The sequence below is a fragment of the Anser anser genome (genome assembly GCF_964211835.1).
Source record: "Anser anser genome assembly, chromosome: 11".
NCBI lineage: Eukaryota > Metazoa > Chordata > Aves > Anseriformes > Anatidae > Anser > Anser anser.
Genome location: NC_139732.1, coordinates 16,550,095 through 16,571,877, shown reverse-complemented (window position 1 = coordinate 16,571,877; position 21,783 = coordinate 16,550,095). Strand labels below are relative to the sequence as shown.

Here is a 21,783-nt window from a genome sequence, read left to right as displayed (position 1 = left end):
AATTCTTATTTTTTCCATGACTGCATACTTACAAGTGCAGTCAAGGAGGTGAAACTAAGTAAAGACAGGTATGTAAGCCCCTTCGGTCACAGAGATTTACAGTTTTACACATTACATTGATTCAGAAATCTATTGTGTGTAAAGCTAAATCTCAAGCATATTCAATGAAATTTATACCACTTCTGTTAGCTGATGGAATAGTTCCAAGAACTCCATCCTATGTTCTTTACCTTCCTCACATGTCCTTCAATTCTCACTTCAGTGACTTACTTCCTGGATCTGGAAAAGTTCAGGGTCTTCATGAAAATTAAGACAATCATAGATGTTTGAATTGAATCTTGCTTTCTGTAATTTAAACTATGAAAACAATAGTACAAAGTATAAAACTTCAGTAGGAACATCTCTGGTTTTAAAATGTGATGTGTTTTTGGCATTTAAGCGAGTTTCACACTAAGCAAATTAACATCCACTTCCCCATGCCAAAATGATTATTTTTGCTGTCCAGATGCTATGGAACATGCACATGCACACCACAAGAATTTAGACTAATTCAATGGTAGATAATATAACAGTCCTTTAATTCTGAATCTGGATTCAGATCTATCAAACTAAAGCTGTGCTACAACAGTTAGTGTGCTAAATTCAGGGCATACCAGTGTATTTCCATTATGCTCTTTTTAAAAAAAATGTTATTACTACATTTTTTTGTTTTAAATAATGTTCACTTTAAAATACAGTGACAGAAAGCAACAACCAGACTATTACAAGGAAAAAAAAATCTCACACACAAAAAAACAACCAGCATTTATTGAAATGCTGTCTATTTGTACTGGTGTAATAAAGGTCTTGTCAGCACCTCCATTACAAAATGCCAACTTTCAGGGGTTTATAAGTCTGACATAACAACTTGCTACGAAAATTTAGAATGTGCAATCTCTGCCAAAGAGTACTGAAAGTTAAATACAACCTGCATTGGCTGAGGCACTTTTAAGTCAGAAAATAAATTTTAAAAAAATTACTTAACATTTTCTTGAACTGGTGTGACTTAACAACAACAAAAAAGTGGCTTTGATTTTAAAAAGTGCCAGCCCCTGCAGCTCCTACATACACAGAACTCCCTTTAACTCCACTGAGAAAAATTTATGTGAGAGGACTGAACGAAATGCTATAATACATTTTTGTAAATGTCATCAAGAGTTATATTAGCTTTTTGTAATTTGAAAGACTGAAATGCTATGGTAGAAGATTGCCCCTGGGCACACAGGCAGTCTGATAATGACTTTTTGAAGATGTTCTCATATGCAGATTACATATAACAATTTGTTATCGTCAGAACATTAATGGCAGTAATTTATACCCCTGTCTTACATCCAAAATATACACAGTGTCTTATTATGTGCACACCTCTCAATGAGGATGTCTCCTATGGTGAAGACTAATGGTCAGTTGAAATGCTGGACACAGCAAAATATCTCTAGAGAAGGAATTTCAGTAAGCGAAAAAAAAAAAAAGATTTTCCTGTTTGTAGAGTGCAATATAAAAGTTTCAAACAAAACATTCCAGATACTCTCGGGAACATTTCTGCAAACCCTATACCTTCTGTACACTGTAAGCACGATGTACAGGAAACTTGACACAGCCAGAAAACTCCAAGCTAGCATGTACAATCAGATTATTGATGTCTACAGGAACATATATGCATATGCCTTTAAATTTTAAGACCTGTGCATACTGCGAGCCCCTAACTTTGCATACATGCTATATACATCATGACACTAAGCATAACTAGGAAAGGAGCCATTAAAAGATGTCAACATTTGAGTTCTGTCTCACAGCTGTAGAATTACGTCAAAGTCAATGCTTATATTAATAAATACCATAGATTTACAAGCTAATTTATAGCATCAGTTCATAAGATGTTCTAGAATTTTCACACAACCACAGAATATTCAAGCAGGGCCACCTAGACCACATCCAGACAGCTTTTGAATATCTCCAGGGATGGAGATTCTGCACATAGTAAAGCGTTTGTCAGTCACAATTCAAATCCGTGAGCAACAAAACAGAAAACATCTTATTCATTAGTTCTCTTCACATGACGCTGAGGAATTATAAGGAACAAATAGGTAATGAACCTCTACGCAAAGAGAACAACTTGCATATCACAGTGAAATTGTTTCCTGTTGTCTTCTAATTCATGATAAGAATCTGTCAAAGTACAAATGAAGTGTGTAGGCAAGAGCTGCAATAAAAAATATGAAGCAGTGTCAAGTAACAGCATTGCCAGAAACTAGGCAAAGGAGAATACATCTTAATATACAAAAAACAAACAAACAAACACAAACCTATGAGCTTAAAGGAAAACTTAAGCAGTGCAAAAGAAGAGCAGAAAAAAAAAAAAGATACTTTGTTTGAAAAACAGAACAAAACATACATGTTTGAAAAGGAAAAAAAATCAAGCAAAAACAAATTCAGTATAGAAGAAGCTAGGTTCTTTATACAAAGCTTTGAAGCAAGTGGATCTGCTAGACAGACTGCCCTAGAACTCTACAAAGTTTTTAGCAAATACATCCATGGTCCAGTGTGTTAGCAGAAGACAAGCACAAAACAAGAGAAATATGTTAAAGGAGATTATTTTTCTCATTCAAAAATAGAAAATGGTAGCACAGAGACAGAAGCTGTGGGATAGATAAAGATGGTATAAAAAGAGACATCTGGTGTAGAATCAACTGCCTTCCTCCATATTTAGTATTCCAGGTCCTTAGGCAGGTCTCTGTTTCATTTCTTGAGCTATAGAATCACTTCTACACGTTTTGCAACTGGGAGTTTCAGAAAAATCAAAAGAGACAGTGTAATGCACTCTTGAAAATCTCATTCCTTACTGATCTGTAGGGAGCTGCTAACAGGTACCATTAACGTCATGTTAGTATCAGATGAACATTTTAAAAGAATGTCTGCAAGGAATGCATGGCATAAATGACAGACAGTGATCAAAAGACTTGTCCAAAATCATACAGGAAACCTGTTACCAAACTATACAGAACTATTCTGACCTCCAGAACAATTTCTTAACCAAAAAACATCACTCCGGTAGATTGCTCTTAGATCAAAGGGGCTCAATCTGTATTGGGTGAACACTATATAATTTATAGAACGGTCATATATAATGGATTAAAGTGCTATAGAAGGTGACATGGCAGAGTTCAGCAAGGTTCGGGAGTGACAAGCTCAAAAAGGCTACATTAAATATTTTTAAAAATTTCTTATTATTTCCTATAACCTAGATTTTAGCTTTTATTTAGATTAGACTGAATGAAAGTTTCCTAACTTTCAAAATCAGAAAAGTTTCCTAACAAACAAAATCAGAGTTCTGCGTGTTTTTATGAAAGCAAGATGAAAATTGTCATTCATTACATTCAAAAAACAAACAAAAAAAAAAAAAACAAAGGGGAAAAAAATTAGTGTTCAGGTTAAAGACAGGCCTACAATCTATAGAATACAAGCAGAGTACTGTTATCAACATTCAGTGATTATTGCCAATATTACTTTTAAGTTTTATGATCACAATACCTAACTCCATTCAAAATTCCACACGTAATGCTTTATTTCTGAGTGATCTCTTTTCATAGAATCAGATGTATGAAAAAAATACTTTATTGTAACAATTACTCCCCTGGAATGCGCATAGCCATTAGCCTAGCAGAAGTTAAGTTTACTTACTTGAGCGCACAATTACAGCTTAGGTCAATCTGAAGTGACCTGACTTTTCTATCTTAATATGGGCGGGCAGCTATCACTGCTCAGCTGCTTCACAGTAGACTACACACCCAGCCATGTTACCTTCCAAGGACCCCACTAGCTCTTCCTCTCCAGCACCATCAAGCAGACATCTGGTCCTTTTCTTGAAGTTCTTCTATTTATCTCTCCCCAGTAAGCTGCCTTATTATTTCACTTCAAACAGGGGCCCATCTTCACTCCTTCTATAATCAGCACTGATTACCAAGTATGCATATCCTATCATTTTAGCTACCCTCTCTCCCTAAACCAGAGGGGTCAACTTCTTGTTTCATTTATTTCCTGTATTTGGCTCAGAATGTAAGATCTCTGCATTCAGGAATATCATGTACTTTACCTCTTTTCTAGCCCCTAAGTGGATTGCCTTCTAGGCATATTTATTATATAAACATTAAATACTAATAATTACATAAATACGTGACTAATTACTGGATGCTTGCCAAATAGAATACATCCTAATTAGACAGAATTAAATGAAGACCAACAATGTGACTCATTTTACAACAAGGCCACCCATGCAAATTACAAAATCACAAGTTGATGGGAAAATATCATAAGTGGTATCAAAAGAGAAAACACACACACAAAACCACACCAGAATAAAGGGGGTTTTGTCTCCCTTATTCGATAAAGCTTGGTACGTGAAGCACTGGTCAAAATTATTAAAAAATGGCTATGTCACTGCTATACTTGCTCTTACCAAAGAAAAACAGCCCTTTCTTGAAAGGAGCGAGGAGGAAATGAAGGGGTATGGAATAAATGTAATCACATCAGACAGCTTCAGGAGAATGTGTAGACATACAGTCCATGTAATAAGCAATGTAATGGTCTCCTCCTATGAAGAATGACTGATTCCGATAATAATTACTTTCTTCCTGTACGCCACTTGTGTAATTGGTTCAAAACAGGATGCAAACTGGAACATGGTCCTTGTCCTTTTCATTCACATTACAAAGCTTTTCAGTAGTCTGTTTAGACAAGCTTTTTGGCTAAGTGTGAAAAATGAATACCTTCCATCTTAATGGAGGAACCATGTCCAAATAGTCTGTATACTTTATATTTACTGTATGGTGGATTTATTATAACCCAGATTAATAAAATGAAAATTTTACTAATTAGAAGAAAATTTTAACAGCTAATATGTGATGATTTCTGCTTTTTTTTCTTTCTATTTCCTTTTCTTTCTTTTTCCATTTTTAGCCTATTTAGATTCTCAATCTAGTGGAAGAGTGGGTGGTTTTTTAATCTTTACTGCAACTGAAACTTTAAAATGGGACTACTAGCTAGTTTCTCATTAAATGACAAAAGAAAAGTACAACTAGAACCAATAATTAATAAATTGTAATTTCCCCTCAACAGCATGTATTAGAGCATGATAAAGCAAAGCATTCCATAACAAGAGCAACCAATAAATTTACAAGGCACAAAACAAGGAAGAATATGGTTTTGTGCCATAATTACCAATTAGCTACTTAGAGAGAAAATGCATATATTCAAAATAAAACAGAACCTAACAGTGAGCTGAAAGCAACTTGTTAAGATACTAAGGTAATATTGTTAAGGTAATACAGTAATATATTGAGATGGTGACAGGACAGAGGCCCCAGCAGAAACTTCAGCTCTGGGACATCATTCCTCCTACTCAGTGAATTAAACCTGCTCTCAAGCAATAAAACATAGGCAGTGCATTGCCCATGAACACTTCCACCTCAGGAGTTGTTCTATGCAGAAAACGTGAAGGATCCACTAAGAAACCAGAAGTTCTACTTTGACAGAGATCTCTTAATATGTTTTCAGAAGATAGACGATTAAAAACGTGGAAACTTATCTCCAAATATCCTATATGCAGTTAGTTATAAAACAAACAAAAAGACAGAGAAACTGAAAAAAAATACAAAGAAACGTATGGCGTGGAGCAGTGGAGGGGATTACTCCTGCATAGTCTGAGTTGTAAGCGATGCAGTACACTTCAGAGATTTTAAATATCTTCTTCAACAGATCCTGTGATCTTTTTTGTGAGAAAAATATTTCTGTTTTATAAGCACCTTACATTCCCAATGCAAACTGTCAGCTGAAGAAATACTACATCATTCAGAGAACCTAGTAAGCGTAGCAAACATGACAAACGATAGTGATGAACCGTTATGCAGACTTCTCCTCTCACTCCCACTTGTTAAAGACCTACGCTTTCATGAAAGCTGATCCGCCCATCTAGGACAACAACTTGGTTAATTCACCTAACATTAAAGCAAAATGTATGTTAGAACTTTATTTTAATGTGATTATATAGTACTAAACTTTCTAATCTGCATATATAATCATAGCATTTTAAAACACAACTTGTGAGATGTAAGGAGCACGTGTCTGCTGTCCATATGCTACCTTACAGATCAGAAGTGGAGAAGACATTGGAAATAGTCTGTCCAAACAGATATTACAACAGTAAAAAGTCTGGAACTTCTTTTCCAACTTCCATATGTATAAATTTTGTTTCTATTTTGTTTGTTTAAGAAAAACAAATAAATATAACACTTGTAATAAAACAATGAATAGGGAAGCATAAGAGAAGAGAAAGGAGAAAGTAACTGAATTTCCATTTTCCTATGCAAAAATGTTTCATAAAACAGATGTGTTTTTGCTGCCATATTTGACTACAAATCAGTGATTTTAAAACTAGACACAGATAAGAGAGGATGCAAATACTACTATGAAATACATTTGAAGTCCTATAATGTAACTATCATGGTTGCTGTTACATTTCAAGGAGTTATGTTTTTAGGGAGCCCTTGATAAGTAAAGGGCTATTTAAGCAATGTTTAACAGGGAAGACCAATTCCAGAAGGATTGTAACTGTGGATCTTGCTGTTGTCCTGTTAACAAATAGCATGGAAGTTTTGTACTCAGTAGGAACCACACCTTTCTTTTTGCTAAGCAGTGCTGTTTTGAGACATTGAATTATTATTATTTTCTTCACTATGTTGCTGAAATTAACTCATACTGAGGATTCAATTTGTTCTTATCTCTATTGTTTCTTTCATCCACGTTCCACATCATCATTACTGAAGGAAATTTATTTTCGTGCAAATTTGCTGACCAAAATCTTTTCCTCTTCTCTTTTGTTTTCATAATCTTTTATCCTGTACTTACTCTTCTAAAGTAATGTCAGTGTTGCTCACCTTCCTTTACTTTTATTATGAAATTAAATAAATAAACTGGAAAAAGATAGGTATGTTACACTGTCTGGGCATGATAAAACTCCTACGGCAGGAAGATTCACAGCTGTCCAATCCATCTCCTCATCATGAGTAAGCACTATCATACATATGGTACACAACACTGACCTCAGATCTTTTTCACTCAGATTGCATCTGGTTCTTAATTAGTTTGATTTATAAAATGACACATAATTGATGCCTTGGCAACATTATTTGTGCTAGCTGCACAAATAATAAATTAAGAATAAGTGAAGTAAAAGTCTCTTCGGTCATGTATGCATGATAGTATGCTGTATATATACAGTATTTTCCTGGTTTTCCTCACTCACATTTTGTGTTGTTTTGGACTGGGTCATATTTACATAAATGTCCTGAAATATCTATGTAATTCTGATTGATTCACATGATATAAAATGCTTTTTCTGCAAAGGTATGATGCTGTGGAAATTACTCTTATTTTCCACTCTGTATGTACAACTCTTCTGTAGTTGTATAAAGGTTTACATTTGTGAGGGTTGGAAAGAAGTTGTCATCACAGAGCTAAACTAAAACAGCGCTGAAAAGTTAAACAGCATTAGGAACAGAACTGCTCCCAGAGAAACACTTTACCAGCAGCAAAACTGTAAAAAGTACAGACGTGCTGGGGAACACAGAAGAGCTGTGAAGAAGAGCCTAGAGATGCCTAAAATTGGACAATTGGCTTACCAGATGGCCCCCTCCTTGCTGCTTCATTCATCAGGTTGGCCTGTCCAGTCGAATGAAGACTTGATGGATCACTTCTGGCTTAGGGCGGAGGAGAGAGGGAATCTGTCTTTCTGGAGCCCTGCATCCTGAATACAGGAGAGGAGTGAATAAGGTTTCAGATGGACAGAATAGACAGAATGGTCAAAGTGTGGAGGAGCTTGGTAGCTGAGGTTAGCCTTTGAAGAGCTGATTCTATTTTTCTGACATTCACTTTCAGCTAGAGCAGCTAAAGGCACCAAGAAGAATTCATCTTGTTTTTTAGCTTATCGAAGTGGTGAAAAGCACATAACCATTGTAAGAAGATGTAAATCATCCAGATAAGACTAAAAAGTATGTTTGCAGAGGAACTGCACTTAGTCTTCACCTGTTCTGTGGTTCTAATTAGAAGGGAGTCCAGAAAGAGCAGTGATCTGCATGCAAGAAGAAAGATGGGAAAGACAGCAGAAGCAGGTGTCAGTGAAGAAAGTGGCACAAAAAGGATTGGAGTGGAGAAATGCTGGTTTCCCATCCACACAAATGGAATCTTCACTTCAGAAAATAAAATCACATCCTTCTATGCCAGAGAAGTTGTTTCAAATAGCACTCGATATTCAACATCAAGCAAAAACAGAACAGGGAACAACGGAACATAGTCAATAGCGATGATAGTAAAGAAAGAAGGGGAAAAGGAAGCAGAAAGCTATTAGGTATGAAAGATATATGCTGAGAATATTTTCAATGACGTTCTCAGACTAGATGGGACTAACACTACTGTACCATGGAAAGCGTAACCTTACTAGGACTGCAAAACGGTATAGTAGAAAGCAGCTGAATATATTACTTCAACAGCAATGTGAAATCGTACAATGGAAATGAAAATACATTCAGTGCCTGGCAAGTGAGAACTTCTGAGCACTACTGGAATGTATTGGGGTCCCTTGGTGATATTATAATTAACTTGAAATTCTACCAGTCTTCTAGAATTTGAGAACAGTCTAAAGATTTATAGTACTGATATCCACCTGGCATTGCTTATCACTTTATGACTAGCAGAAAGGGTTCATCTTTGTGAGTCTTCAGAAACCATCTATTACTTCACAGGATGACATTACATCTCAGAATTCTGTCAGATATGTAAATAAGAACATTGGTTACTTTTCCTATAAAGAATGATCTAAAATATTTCTGATCCAAAGCACTTTCAATCTGGTAAATTGTCTATGAAATAAGGATGAAGAAAGCTAAGTTTAGTAAATATAGAACTGCATCTCCTCTGTTAGAAAAACAAATTATTTCAGGGACTCAAAATTTATGACCTCAGGCAAACACACTCCCTAGGAAAAGCATTTGTACTAGCTGAATACCACTTTTTGGATGTTGATGGATTGTAAGCTAGAATCTGTCCTTCCCTTTTTCGGGCCAGGATCTTTCTGCCTGCCTGCTCCAATAGTGGAGAAGCTAAGCAGCAGAGTGTTTCTCTTACCACCACACAGCTGGACTGTAATTCTTACTTGCTTTCCATTCCAGCACATAGACCAAGAAACACTTGAGACATTATTCTTAGAACTGGGCTTGGACCCAGCAGTGTAATCTAACTTGTAGATAATACATAGAATGTAGTAGTTCAGGGCTATAAAAAGCATTTTGACTTTTAACTGAGAAAGGTAATTATGTATCCAAAATATAGGAGTTTTCTGAAATACAATTTCACACCAAAGTACTCTGAAGCAACAGAACTAAAATGTTCCGTGGGACTGAACGGTTCATTATTAACTATACCGTTCTTAGAATAATAATAACTTGAGATTGTTCTGTTATCCTCAGTTTCTATAAATGTTGAACTTTGCTATTTAAACAGCTCCAGTTTTAACGCCATGAAGGAAAGGAAAGGAAAGGAAAGGAAAGGAAAGGAAAGGAAAGGAAAGGAAAGGAAAGGAAAGGAAAGGAAAGGAAAGGAAAGGAAAGGAAAGGAAAGGAAAGGAAAGGAAAGGAAAGGAAAGGAAAGGAAAGGAAAGGAAAGGAAAGGAAAGGAAAGGAAAGGAAAGGAAAGGAAAGGAAAGGAAAGGAAAGGAAAGGAAAGGAAAGGAAAGGAAAGGAAAGGAAAGGAAAGGAAAGGAAAGGAAAGGAAAGGAAAGGAAAGGAAAGGAAAGGAAAGGAAAGGAAAGGAAAGGAAAGGAAAGGAAAGGAAAGGAAAGGAAAGGAAAGGAAAGATTGATAGCATGTTATTTATAATACTTTTTTTTTTTTTTTTTTGCATTATGAGCACTCCTGGAAAAACATGACCTGTGTCTGTGGATGGCAGATTGGCACAGAAATCCCAGCTTATAGGGCAGTTTGTGTTTGTTGTTTTTTAATACATAGGTATAATTTATTTTTAACTCCACTACTTTCACAATGAATGCATAATGCTATGCAAGCATTCCCTGTGACTTGGGACATATTAGAATTGTGCTTTGAAAGTCCAATTATTGATGTATAAAAATATGGTGATGATAATTACAGACATTAGAAATGTATAAGCATGTGCTTTCCCTGGAGAATTGCTATCATGAAACACCCTCTGGCATGGATGGCAGCTGGGCCACAAGGTTTCCCAAGGCTCTTGAAAAATTGCATTAAACTGCAAAGAAGAGGATTTACAGCTCCTACCCAAGGGACCATATGGGTGCTGTTATTCTAGATGTTCATTGTACATCCATCAAGAAACGATGGGTTTAATGATGTCCTTGCTAAGGCAATTTGTACTTGAGGTCAGTGGGTTAACTTTGAAATTGGGCAACGTGGAAGGAGGGCAATGAAATAGCGGTGCCACCTCTTAGCTCTCTGAGGTATATATTTGGAAAGAAAAGTCAATCAAAACCACAGAAGGCGCTTTAGCTGGCAGCTGAGACAATGGCAGAGAGACTTATCAAGAAATGCAAAAGGAAACTGATTCAGGGAAAGAAACTCATTTTAGCATGAGTCTCTTGCGGGAACAAAAGACTCGCCCTCAAGGTATGCATTTGACAGATGCTGCTAAAAATATTTTCAGGAAAAAGATGTGGAAAAAAAATAGGTTTTATTATATTAAAAGCACAATGAAATGGAAATACTTTCAAAAATAAAGTAGTTCTGATCAGTTGCTTTTATTTTCTTATCTAGGACATCAAAAAGAGAGGTTGCACGTATTTTCTTCTCTGGCGATTTCTAAATAGTTTAGAAATACGTCTTTATTAATGGTGAGGCAGTGATGAGAACTAGCAAATTTTGAATAAGATGTGAATAGTATCCAAAGGCATGCAAGCCAGTTAGTGATTGAAGTGATTATAATACCAGGCTATTTCCTTTTAAGTGAATGACATATTGCCTACTACTTTCAAGGCAGCACAGATCAAGTGACAGATTAAACTTGCTAGATTGAAAGAACAAAAGAAATGGGCATTTAAACATGAATATTCTTGGAGCTGTTACAGGTATCATAAGTATAATAGAGTATTCATGGCTAAGCATAAATATTAAGTTTGATACAGAGAACCAACAGAACTGTTCATCACTGAAGTACATATAATGTTTCAATTGAAAAAAAAAAAAAACCAACAACAACAACAAAAGAAACTCTTTCCCCCTTTCTGTTGCACTCACGATAATCAGGCCCAAAATCAGAGCTCAAATCTCCAGAAAGACATTGAATATTCTGGGGAGAGGGCAGGCTGATTACTTATAAGGCTATTGGACATCTGCAGGAATACAAATGTGTGTCATTAGGTTGGTTCTCCTAACCCTAAGGACAAGGTCTACCCATGTTCCAAGCAACCCTGTGATTGCTGCTCCTAAATGAGCCCTGGTTAGAGGTATGTAATACCACATTTACACAGTAGTGATGCACCATTACTTCTGCCAGAATAGCTGTTGCATCAAAGGCATTGTAGAACATTTTATTCAGGGTTTATTCCATTAGGAAACAGAATTTGGCATGAGAAAAATGGAAATGCAATGGAAACATCTTTTGGGAAAAACTTGAAGTCACTTTATGGCAAAGATGTATTTGCTAGTTTTTGAAAGTAAAAATTGCATTGGCAGCATATCAAAATGTTTACATCTGTGAAAATGCTTTTAGCAAAAAATTCTGTTCTCACTTGAATAAACTAAGGAAACCATACGAACAGTAGGAATTGGATGCTGACAACAGGTATTGCTGTGAGCGTATTGTTTGGCATGCAGGAGACGATCAATGTACTGGCATCAGATTTTAGGTAATGCTTTGCGAAGCCCACTCACCTGAAAAAACAGTCAATAAATGCTAATTCCATTTCCAGAGGTCTCATTTCAATTTACTGATGCCATGACAGTACAAAATACTTAACAGTCATCTAAGCTCCTGTCAGCGTTTTGTTATTCGTTGTGCTCCTACAGCTTTTTGCGTGAGTTAATTACATTCAGCTAAGGATTCAACAAGACATTGCTAGAATGTATCAACATCTGTCTAAACATCAGATATTTTCATCCTAAGTTTTAGGTTCTTGCTGGTTTGAAGTTTGTCAGGAGCACTACACAAAACATTTATTATCATTTTTCCCATTTCTGCTTCTCTCCAGAAACCCAGCACAGAGACGTGAAAAGTAAGCGATCAGGCAGTCTGTCTGAGTTTGTGCAGTCAAGGCTTTGATATGGCAGAGACTCACAGATTTAGTCACCTGGATCAACAGAGAAAACATTACGTGATTTCTCCTGTTGCATTAACTTCTTACATTTTTACCACAATTTAATTATTTCTCTTGTGAAGGGATAAAAGTTTATGCATCTGGTAGGCCAAATGCGTTTCTTGCATAACAATTTGAGACAGTAGGATTGTTTTGCTTCAGATTACCAGTAGTTGCCCATTTAGCCAAGGCACAAAACCTAAGAAAAACTACTCTGTAGCAGACATTTGAGCTGGAAAAAGAACAGGAGGAACTGACCAGCAGATATGAGAAACAAAGATTGCTGAGAGATGATCTGCAGACATTTGATGAGATGTATGATGACAGTTAAACTTACATTTTTACATTACTTACATCAGAAAGACACTACAGCCTCTACAGTTATTTTAGGACATCCTGTCTACACAGAAGAGATTGTAAATATGCAAGTTTAACAGCACAAAGAAAGAAAGAAAGGATACTGGTATATCCATTAAAGGAACAGATTCTGCTGTGATCACAGGATAATTTCTACAGAACATAATTTAATCTTTGGGAAGTGGCTTTTGTTTTTGTTTTCTGGTTTCTGATGAAGACACACCATTGTGTCACCCAGTTAAACAGATTTGGCAATAACAAAGTAGTCTATCAGAATATTTGTAGTATAATTGGGAGCACAGTTAATTAATGAAGTATCTTGTGAACTTGCCTTAGGGCAATCTGGAAAGTATTAACGATAGAATTAGCTCATAGGCAACAGAGTACATGAGTTAATGATTAAGCTTATGTCCCATATAGCAAGATAAAATTCCAAAATACGTGCATCTTAGTATGAGGGAAGGAAACAGAGCATTGCAGCCTTCTTCCCCCAGCAGATGCCAAACTGCATTGTTTGTATACTAGTGCCAACAGATCAAATAATGTCATTATTTTGTGAAGTACAGAAGTAATTGCCAAATGCCACAATCCTATCCAAAGCACAAACTAAGAATCCAAAAGGATAATATTAATTCAGAAAATCTCTTGAGGGGTGCTTTTTGTTACCTCTGCTCTTGAGAGAATTTTGAGAAAGGCAAGATATGAAAAATAATTTAAATAACTTTTAAAAATCACTAATGCTGGCAAATAAAAGATTGGGTTTCTGTGTTATGTTTCCTGAGATAATGGAATCTATTTGTAAGATCCATAAGAGGATAGCATTTCTTCTGCAGCCATCATGGCAATCTTTGCTGCCTTGAATTATTCCACAGGGCCAGGAACATGAAAGGAAGTCAAGGCTGTGATGTCACAGTCAGGAAGACATCAAGGATTTTGACCACCAGGGTGAGAAAATGTTTTTCAGTTCCAAGTCTAAGTGGTTTGTGCACTGATCTAATCCTCAGAAACACATTTCTCCAGAAATGAGAGCAGGTTTTGTTATAGGCATTTTCTTACATTAACAAACCATAGCAAACTGGCTTTTGGACAGTCCAAACATGCATTAGTACAACAAAGGAGAATTTAGTTCGATCAGTTCTGTTGGTTTTTTTTAGGAACAATGGAGGTAGTTAGTTCAACACAAATAATCATTCATGCTTATCTGGCAGATATACAAAAGCCAAAGTCATGGTCAAGTTCAGTGTTTAAGTGGCAGAACTAAAGATTTAGTAAAGATTTATGATGTTTAAATGACATAAAACTTCACCCCAACCAAATTATACCCTGATTTGGCTTTGAGAGGAATATTTGCTTCTTGTGGAAGTTCATGTTCTAGCATCAGCCATGGACTGCATCCCTTGCTGAGCGACGTTGATAGAAAATGATACGTATAGTGGAAATTTTATCCTTGCATGCTGAAGGATTAAATCAGAAAAGTCTTTTCAAGTGCACTTTTGCTTCCAGGAGATTTCAGTTGGTTGTTTTAAAAGGATTTACACACATTTAACCAATTAAAATGCACAAAAATTTACCCGCGTAAAACTAAGTATGGCAGTGTAATAAAATTGGACTAAAATTTTACACAGAAAGGTTCCTCGTACCCACTCAGGTCAGGAGACACTTTACCATTGGCTGTGACTAGAAGTAAGAGTGGGTCTTACATGGGTAACAGATTGGAAGGACAAGGCTAATTAGTGATGTGAGCTAAGTATTTAAACATGAAGAGAAATGCTAAGACCTTTGTTTATCTTGTCATGCTGAGCAGACCAAACCACCTAACATTCAGGATGCTTAATTCAATTTACACTACTGATGATTATGAAATGGATTTTGAAGAGCTTTTTTTAAATCCTCTCCAGTAAGTGCAGAAAACATAGATGGACTTATTTTGTACATGAAAGTACAAGTATAAGTAGAGACAAACTTGGTGAATGCTGGAAGAGAAAACATCTAATGAAAAGAAAAAATCAGTATATATTTAAACAGATTTAAGAACTTTTTTAGTATCATATAACAAAATGGTGCCATCATTCTTCTTGGTTGGAACAGCTAGAATAATAAAAAATGAAAACATTTTCTTTTTGTTTGACATTTCCTAGATTACTCTTACATTCATGCACATACACTGCTCACATACACATCTTCCTATTAGTAATACAGATTTCCTTCATTATCATCTCAAATAAGAGAAATAAGAGACTGAACTTAACTAAAATTCTTGACAAGGTGATGTTTAATTTAAAAAACAACAACAAAAAATGAGATGAAAAAACTTTGCCAAATATTCAAATAAGTACAAATACATATAGCACCATTTGTAATTTTTCCCAGCTCTTTCTCACATGACCTTCAAGCATATGTGTGCCAAAAAAAGTATCAGTCTAAATCTATTGCTTAACAATATTAAATGGGCATTTTTTTCCATCATGCATGAAATTCAACTTCTGTAGTACTATAAAATGATATGATGCCCTTCCAGAAGTGCTGTGAAGTATAGTGATACAACATGCCCTTCTGGGCTTTGCTGACCTAGCAGATTCCTCGTTCTAGTAAAAGTGCTTGCCTGAAATACTCTGGAACCTTTATACAGACAACGAATGGGCTTAAAAGGTGATCCTTTGGGGATTTAACAGATACTTAATTTTATGCTCCCATCTATATCCAGTCAATGTAAGACCAATATTATTTATCAACATAGTTTCAGATTTTCATCTTACAGTGTATCGCTGGAATTTCAACTTAACAGCAATATAACATGCTGCAAATCCATCCTTTAAATTTTTATTTAAGGCAGTGAGCTGTCTTCTGGATCTAAATCCAGCATTCATTTCACTTTCTTATCTGCTGTAAAGATACTGGCAATAGCTTAAGAGATTTAATTAAGGTACCATTAAACAGATTATCTATATTTTAATTGCCCAAGGGACAAGCTGTTAAAGTAACTGGAAGTCAACAAGGCAATTCCAACCAAATTAATTGAGGTACACAGTACATATATTTTATATTTACCTTCATTTTTCTTGATGGTGAAATTTGGATTGTTGACCATTTCAGGAAGAAGACTATATAGGAAGTAATGCCCGTTTTTGGGATCATCTTTGTCAACAGCACTGACAATCTGAATTACCTGTAACAGCAAAGGGTCTCATTATATATTCACGCTCCTGTTAAACATACATATTGTAAATAACATTCCATTCTATAGAACACATTCTCACTTCTCTATGTGCCAGAGTAAAAGTGCAAATTTAAAAGCTTGCAAGGCTATTAAAAGATGTTAGATTGAAAATCTGGGAAATGGTGACTATGGATCTAGACCATCTAAACTGTTTCCAGAAAGAGGAGGCAGAGTGTAAGGAAAGATGGGTATATAAGACAGGCCAGTAAAAACTGCTGCAATCTAGGAAAGTAATAAATCATTATTCAGCAGTAAAGAAGAGGAAGAATGTGATTCAGAAATACTTAAGATGCTTACAGTAGTCTTTCATTATACAGCAATGCTACTTACTGGACCAATATGTATAATATATCTTTAATCCTTTCTCTTTTCCTCAGATGTGAAAATCTATAAAATGAATAATTTAATTCAAATATACATATATAATTCTGTACGTGGAGTTGTGAAAAAAAAAAGCAGCTTTTTTTCTCCTTAGTTTTAATAAAGCCTCAGTTATTCCTGTATTAGGAACACAGGTTTGTTTTGAAAAATAGTTATTAAAAAGTGAATCACAAAATAATGCAGGGCACTAAAGTTAGGATACAAGATTGGGTAGGCTAAATTAATTTCAAATTAGGAAAAAGTATAAATTTCATTTTTAAATATTATAATAAAAATAGAAAAAAAGATCTGATTCTGTCCAAATTCATCCACTTTTGAACTTTAAAATTTCATTAACAAAATGTTAATAACTAATATTTTATCTTGGTTTTATGGCAAGGGAAAGGACTATCAATATGTATATTACATATACGATAGCACTCTATCACATTCTGTGTTCTTCAAGACTCAAAGAACAAAATCTTGCTAGATAATGACAAGTACTAGCATCAAAACTTAAATATTTCAAATTATGTATATAAAAATATTTGAGTGGATTTTGATATAGGCATATATAATTTATAGGAAATCCTAGGAAGAAATTTGAGACAATTAATTCCTTGCCCAATCATATATTCTGGGCAGGGAAGATTTATCACCAAGAATCTATTGAAAAAGTTTCTGATGGTTCAAATAAGATATAAATAGATTATTATTTTTGATAACTGTATCTACCAAGATGGAAACCTTGATTACCATGATTCAAATGCATGTATTAGAAGAAATGGGAGAAAAAGAAGGCCTAACACAGATTTTTCTTAAAGAAGTAGGTCTCCAATTTAATACGTCTCCAATGTAGCTGCATAACGGAGAGCTACACAGAATGAAAAAGATGTAAACAGGTGAAAAACTATAAGCAGACATCATCTGTCCCACTGCAGAGATAAACCCACTTACAGATGTGGAACATTTTCAGCTTGCTCTTTGCAGAGGCATAACAAAACTAAACTAAAGGGAAACTACCCATCTGCGTCTGGTCCAGGGCTGGACTAGGTACTACAAATTCTGCATCTTAGGTAAGAGCAATTTAGAACGGAATTCCAGACAAGTATATTTGGCACATAGGTTTTATGTTTGTTTTGTTTTTCAAACACTGCTACAATGTAGTAACAATAGGGAAAAAGGAAAATGAAACAGCAAAGACTGGAGGATCAACTGCACTTAATAGGTGCTGTTTTTCCAATGATTATGCAATTTAATCTCTACTGGCTATGTAATTGTTAATTCTTTTCAGCCTTATGTAGGAGAGTTGACTGTAAAAATTCACTTCACTTTCCCCAGGATTTCAGTCAACATACCTGTAAGTTGGAAGCCAACAGCATTAGTGATATGGGTTTTCAGCACACAAAAACACTTAAAATATAATCTAAATCGAAAATTTTCAAGAAACAGAAACTGACCATATTCTTTGCTATTTTTTCTTTTTTGTTGTTCTTTTTTTTTTTGTTCAGTAACAACAGATATGTCTTAATGTCCTATAGAATTCTTTCTAATATTTCATTTCTTTCCATCCATTTCCCTCATTGTTTACCAAATCATTCTTTCTCTGAAAATGCACATAAAATTATATGCAAAAGACAGGCTTAGTGAAATACTACAGTTGTTGTGTTATATGCACACATCAAAGAATTAAGAGTTAGTGTTTCTATAGCAACCTTATTTCTTTGTGTTTGCATTAAAATAAGCTCTTAGAAAGAAAGAAAGAAAGAAAGAAAGAAAGAAAGAAAGAAAGAAAGAAAGAAAGAAAGAAAGAAAGAAAGAAAGAAAGAAGGAAAGAAAGAAAAAAAAGCATAACATATATAGTGATAGAAAGCTGCTGTATCTTTTACTCTACAGGGGTGAGAAAAGTCCACTAATTCTCATTACCACATTTTAGTATGCTGAGGAACATGATTTATTGGTCAGTGTTGTGTGATAGTGTAATGGAAGATTATTTATCTTGATTTGTTGTACATAATGTGGTAGAGGAACTTCTAGGGCTGTCCTGCCATCCCTATCACTACAGATTTCTTTTTTTATTTTCTGTCCTAGTAAAAAATGCAGAAGAAAGGTGTTCCATATAATGAAACTGGTCTATAATAATAATAAGTAAAATGAAAACTGATTTTTGAACTGCTTATCTGTAAGCACTAGAGTGAAAGTTAATATCCCTTCAGCTGTTAAATCTTGAAATTTTTGAAATTATTCCAAATAAAATTTCAACTTTGATGTTGTATTAAAAATTCATGTATATATTTGATTCTGTACATATACTTACTGGGAACATAGTAAATGAGCATATTTTGCTTAACAAGCAACTCTGGATTGAAATTAATACTTAAATGATCCCCTAGGACAACTCAGCATTATAGTCTGCAAATTTTTATTACATTTCTACAAAGCCACGTATGCCTGAAATAATATGTATAAAGATTACCAGTATAATCATAATGAATGATGTAGAAGGATAAATAGAAAAACAAACTTATTATCAATGTGACTACACATTCTGTACATGTGACTTTAATATATGGTACTGTGTAGAAGTCTTTCCCTGTGATGCAACTTGTTGGCCTGAAGTAGAATGGTTCCTTATAATTACTAAGCTCTTCCCTACTCTTCTCAAAACTGTTCTGCCTACTCTGAAAAAACTTCTGTAGTTACACTGCTGCTCATGGTTATCTCTTAATTACTTTGTATATTCGTAACACTATGAGCAGTAGACTCATTATGGTACAATTTTTACTTTGCCTTTTCACCTAGAGCCAGCCATTTACTGCTAGATCCTTCATGTTGCCCTTTGCATGAATTTTGCCTCTTCAGGGAGACAAAGATCTATCTGAAGATTTCTAACATCAGAAAAAGCCAATCCATGCTATTAGGGTAACTAAACAGAATAGAAATAAATGGTGAGAGACTCAGGGAAAATTGCATTCGGTTTTATGTTGTTTTAGTTTACACACAGGGGTAAGCACTGGCACATCACTGTCTATGCTATCTAAGTGTTTGAAAATTCTGTAGCTTTGTTTTGAGCAAACAGCACTTTACTGGAGAAAACTGGGTCTGGACCTGGGAACAATGTGGGAGGAACTTTTCTTTATGCAGCAATACAGATGTTCTATTCTAGGAGTAGGGGAAAACAATGTTCTGGCTTTAGCTTTATGTAAATGGATGAGCTGGTTCACTGTTAGATTAGAAGTACTGCAACAGTATGTTCAAATCAGTTTTTTCTCCTGAAACTGACAAAGAAACACTTATAGCAACTTTCCTTTATGTGTAAAAATGTGCACATGAATATGTGCATGGACAAACATTTCCTCTTTTCCTCCCTTTCCTCTCCTACTAGCTGTACTACTGTTAGAGGTAGGTTAAAACAAAGCAAGTGCATCTGGCAACGTTATACATCAACAGTTTTTAATACATTCTGTCACATCACTAGCAGCTGCACTTGCCACTCGCAATTATATCAGAACCCAAAATAGAACACTTAGAAACTGAACGGGAATAGAAGGTTCAGTCAATATATTTAGGGGCTGCAAATAATGTCTCAGAGAAGGTTCAGATGTAATCTCCTTTATGGTGATTCATATTTAATTTAAACTTACATTTAAACTGAACTGTAAATGTAAATACACTGAAATACCACAACACAACTGTGCCTTTTCTGCGTATCTAACATTTCAGTTTAAACTCTGGAGAAACATCCAAATTAGGCTTTTGTTAGTATGCAAAATGGTGGTCTTTCTCACATTAGCTATTTTGTAGCAGTGACATATTTCATTTTTGGAATTCTACATCTTGACGGATTAATATGATTTATTGCAAAATTTGAATATAGAATAATGAGCACAAGAAAAAATAACCCAGTAGTATAGATATGAAAATGTTTATTAATATATATGTAATATATATATTATAAAATATTTATTAAAATATATTTTAAATGACAACTTTAATTTAGAACCTAACCTTGATTATTCTGCTATTCTGCACTGCTGCATACTTACTGTCCCCTTAATGTTATTTGATTAAAACAGAATAAATTGCAGGATCAGTGCCACCTCATCCATGTTGGCAGCATACTGCATAACCATTTATAAAGTTCACATGAGAATTCATGCTCAAGAGACATCTGCCATCAGATCAAGAGTGTAAGTGTTGATGAGGTTGAAGAATAACATATGGTTTAACAAAAGTTGTCCATAAGTGCTTAAACAAAAACCTCTTTTAGCAGCTGACTCCCAATTACCTCATTTATTGTTTTATTCCAAAGTGAAAATGGTGGAAAGATTTTTCAAATCTCTTAAAGCTGAAATGTGATAGATAAATATATCCAGAAAACACTATGCAACATATCTTTCTGACTTCAGGGAAGCTTACTGAGCCTTGGATAAAGCTATTCTCATTACGATTTAATATATCATACAAAACATAACTACTCAGCATCTGAAATCCACCCTGAGCGAACAGAAATCCGCTCTGAACTAGAGGAACTTCAGTACCAACAGTAACATAACTGTCTGCTGAGAAATGTCTGCACTTCAGGGCACATTTCAATAATCTTTTCAGTGGTTAGACAGAATTTTTCTTTTTTACGTGACACCTTTTTGACACCTTTTTAATTAACAAAAAGGGGTGCTGCTAGAGAGTCAAATCATCAGTAACAATCCAGTCTTGATAGAGGTAGGTCATCATATACTACTATATAGGTTGTCATTTAGTAGAACTAAAAGAATATAATTTATAACTTTATTGTCAGGTAACCTACTTTGGAAAATAGTGAATTCAATGCCTAACACCCACGAGACACAGGAATAGTTGGATTAACAAGTCTAGTGTCATGCTGTCAACTGCTGTTTATTTAAATAAAATGTCACAAGCTAGAAATAAAGTTTAAAAACAGTGAATTGCTATAACATACTGTATTTCTCAAGTTGGACAAAAGTTAAATCTCAGTTACTGCCTCGTTTTGTGAAAGTCTAAATTTTCTTCAATCTTTACCTTGCAATTTATATGACATGAAATATTCTTCCCTTATTCTGTACATTTGTCATAAAAAATGGATGCTTTTTAAAAAATGTGTTTAATTTCCCTTGAAAAAGGCTACAGATGTTAAACCTTGCTTTTGAAGTCTAGCTACATTTATTTTACCTTGTAGTGTTTTGTAAATTTCTTAGCCAACAGTCTAATTTCATCAAATTAAGAAGGAAATTATGTGCAAAATCACTTTTTTTTTTTTCCCCTGAGATATAAGAAAAACGCGGAACTCAAGTTCTCCAACACCCTGTCTCTCTTTAAATACTTTAAACTCGTTTACAAATTACTTGACTTTCCACCAAGTTCTGGTTTGCTTTCTTGTTTTGTTTTTTGTTTTTCCAATTATCATAGAAAACTGAGT

The 21,783-nt window shown here is 34.8% G+C and overlaps 1 protein-coding gene across 12 annotated transcripts in view; it reads right to left on the bottom strand.

Annotated features, from left to right (window-relative positions):
- Positions 1 to 21,783, bottom strand: part of CDH8 (cadherin 8) — a 360,695-nt gene that overhangs the window by 15,179 nt on the left and 323,733 nt on the right. For 8 of the 12 annotated variants that reach the window (XM_083794664.1, XM_083794666.1, XM_083794667.1 and 5 more), the window contains one exon: positions 15,818 to 15,935. In XM_083794664.1, coding sequence (XP_083650790.1) covers positions 15,818 to 15,935 — 118 coding nt within the window. The other 4 variants (XM_083794661.1, XM_083794671.1, XM_083794662.1 and 1 more) reach the window with 4 other exon arrangements.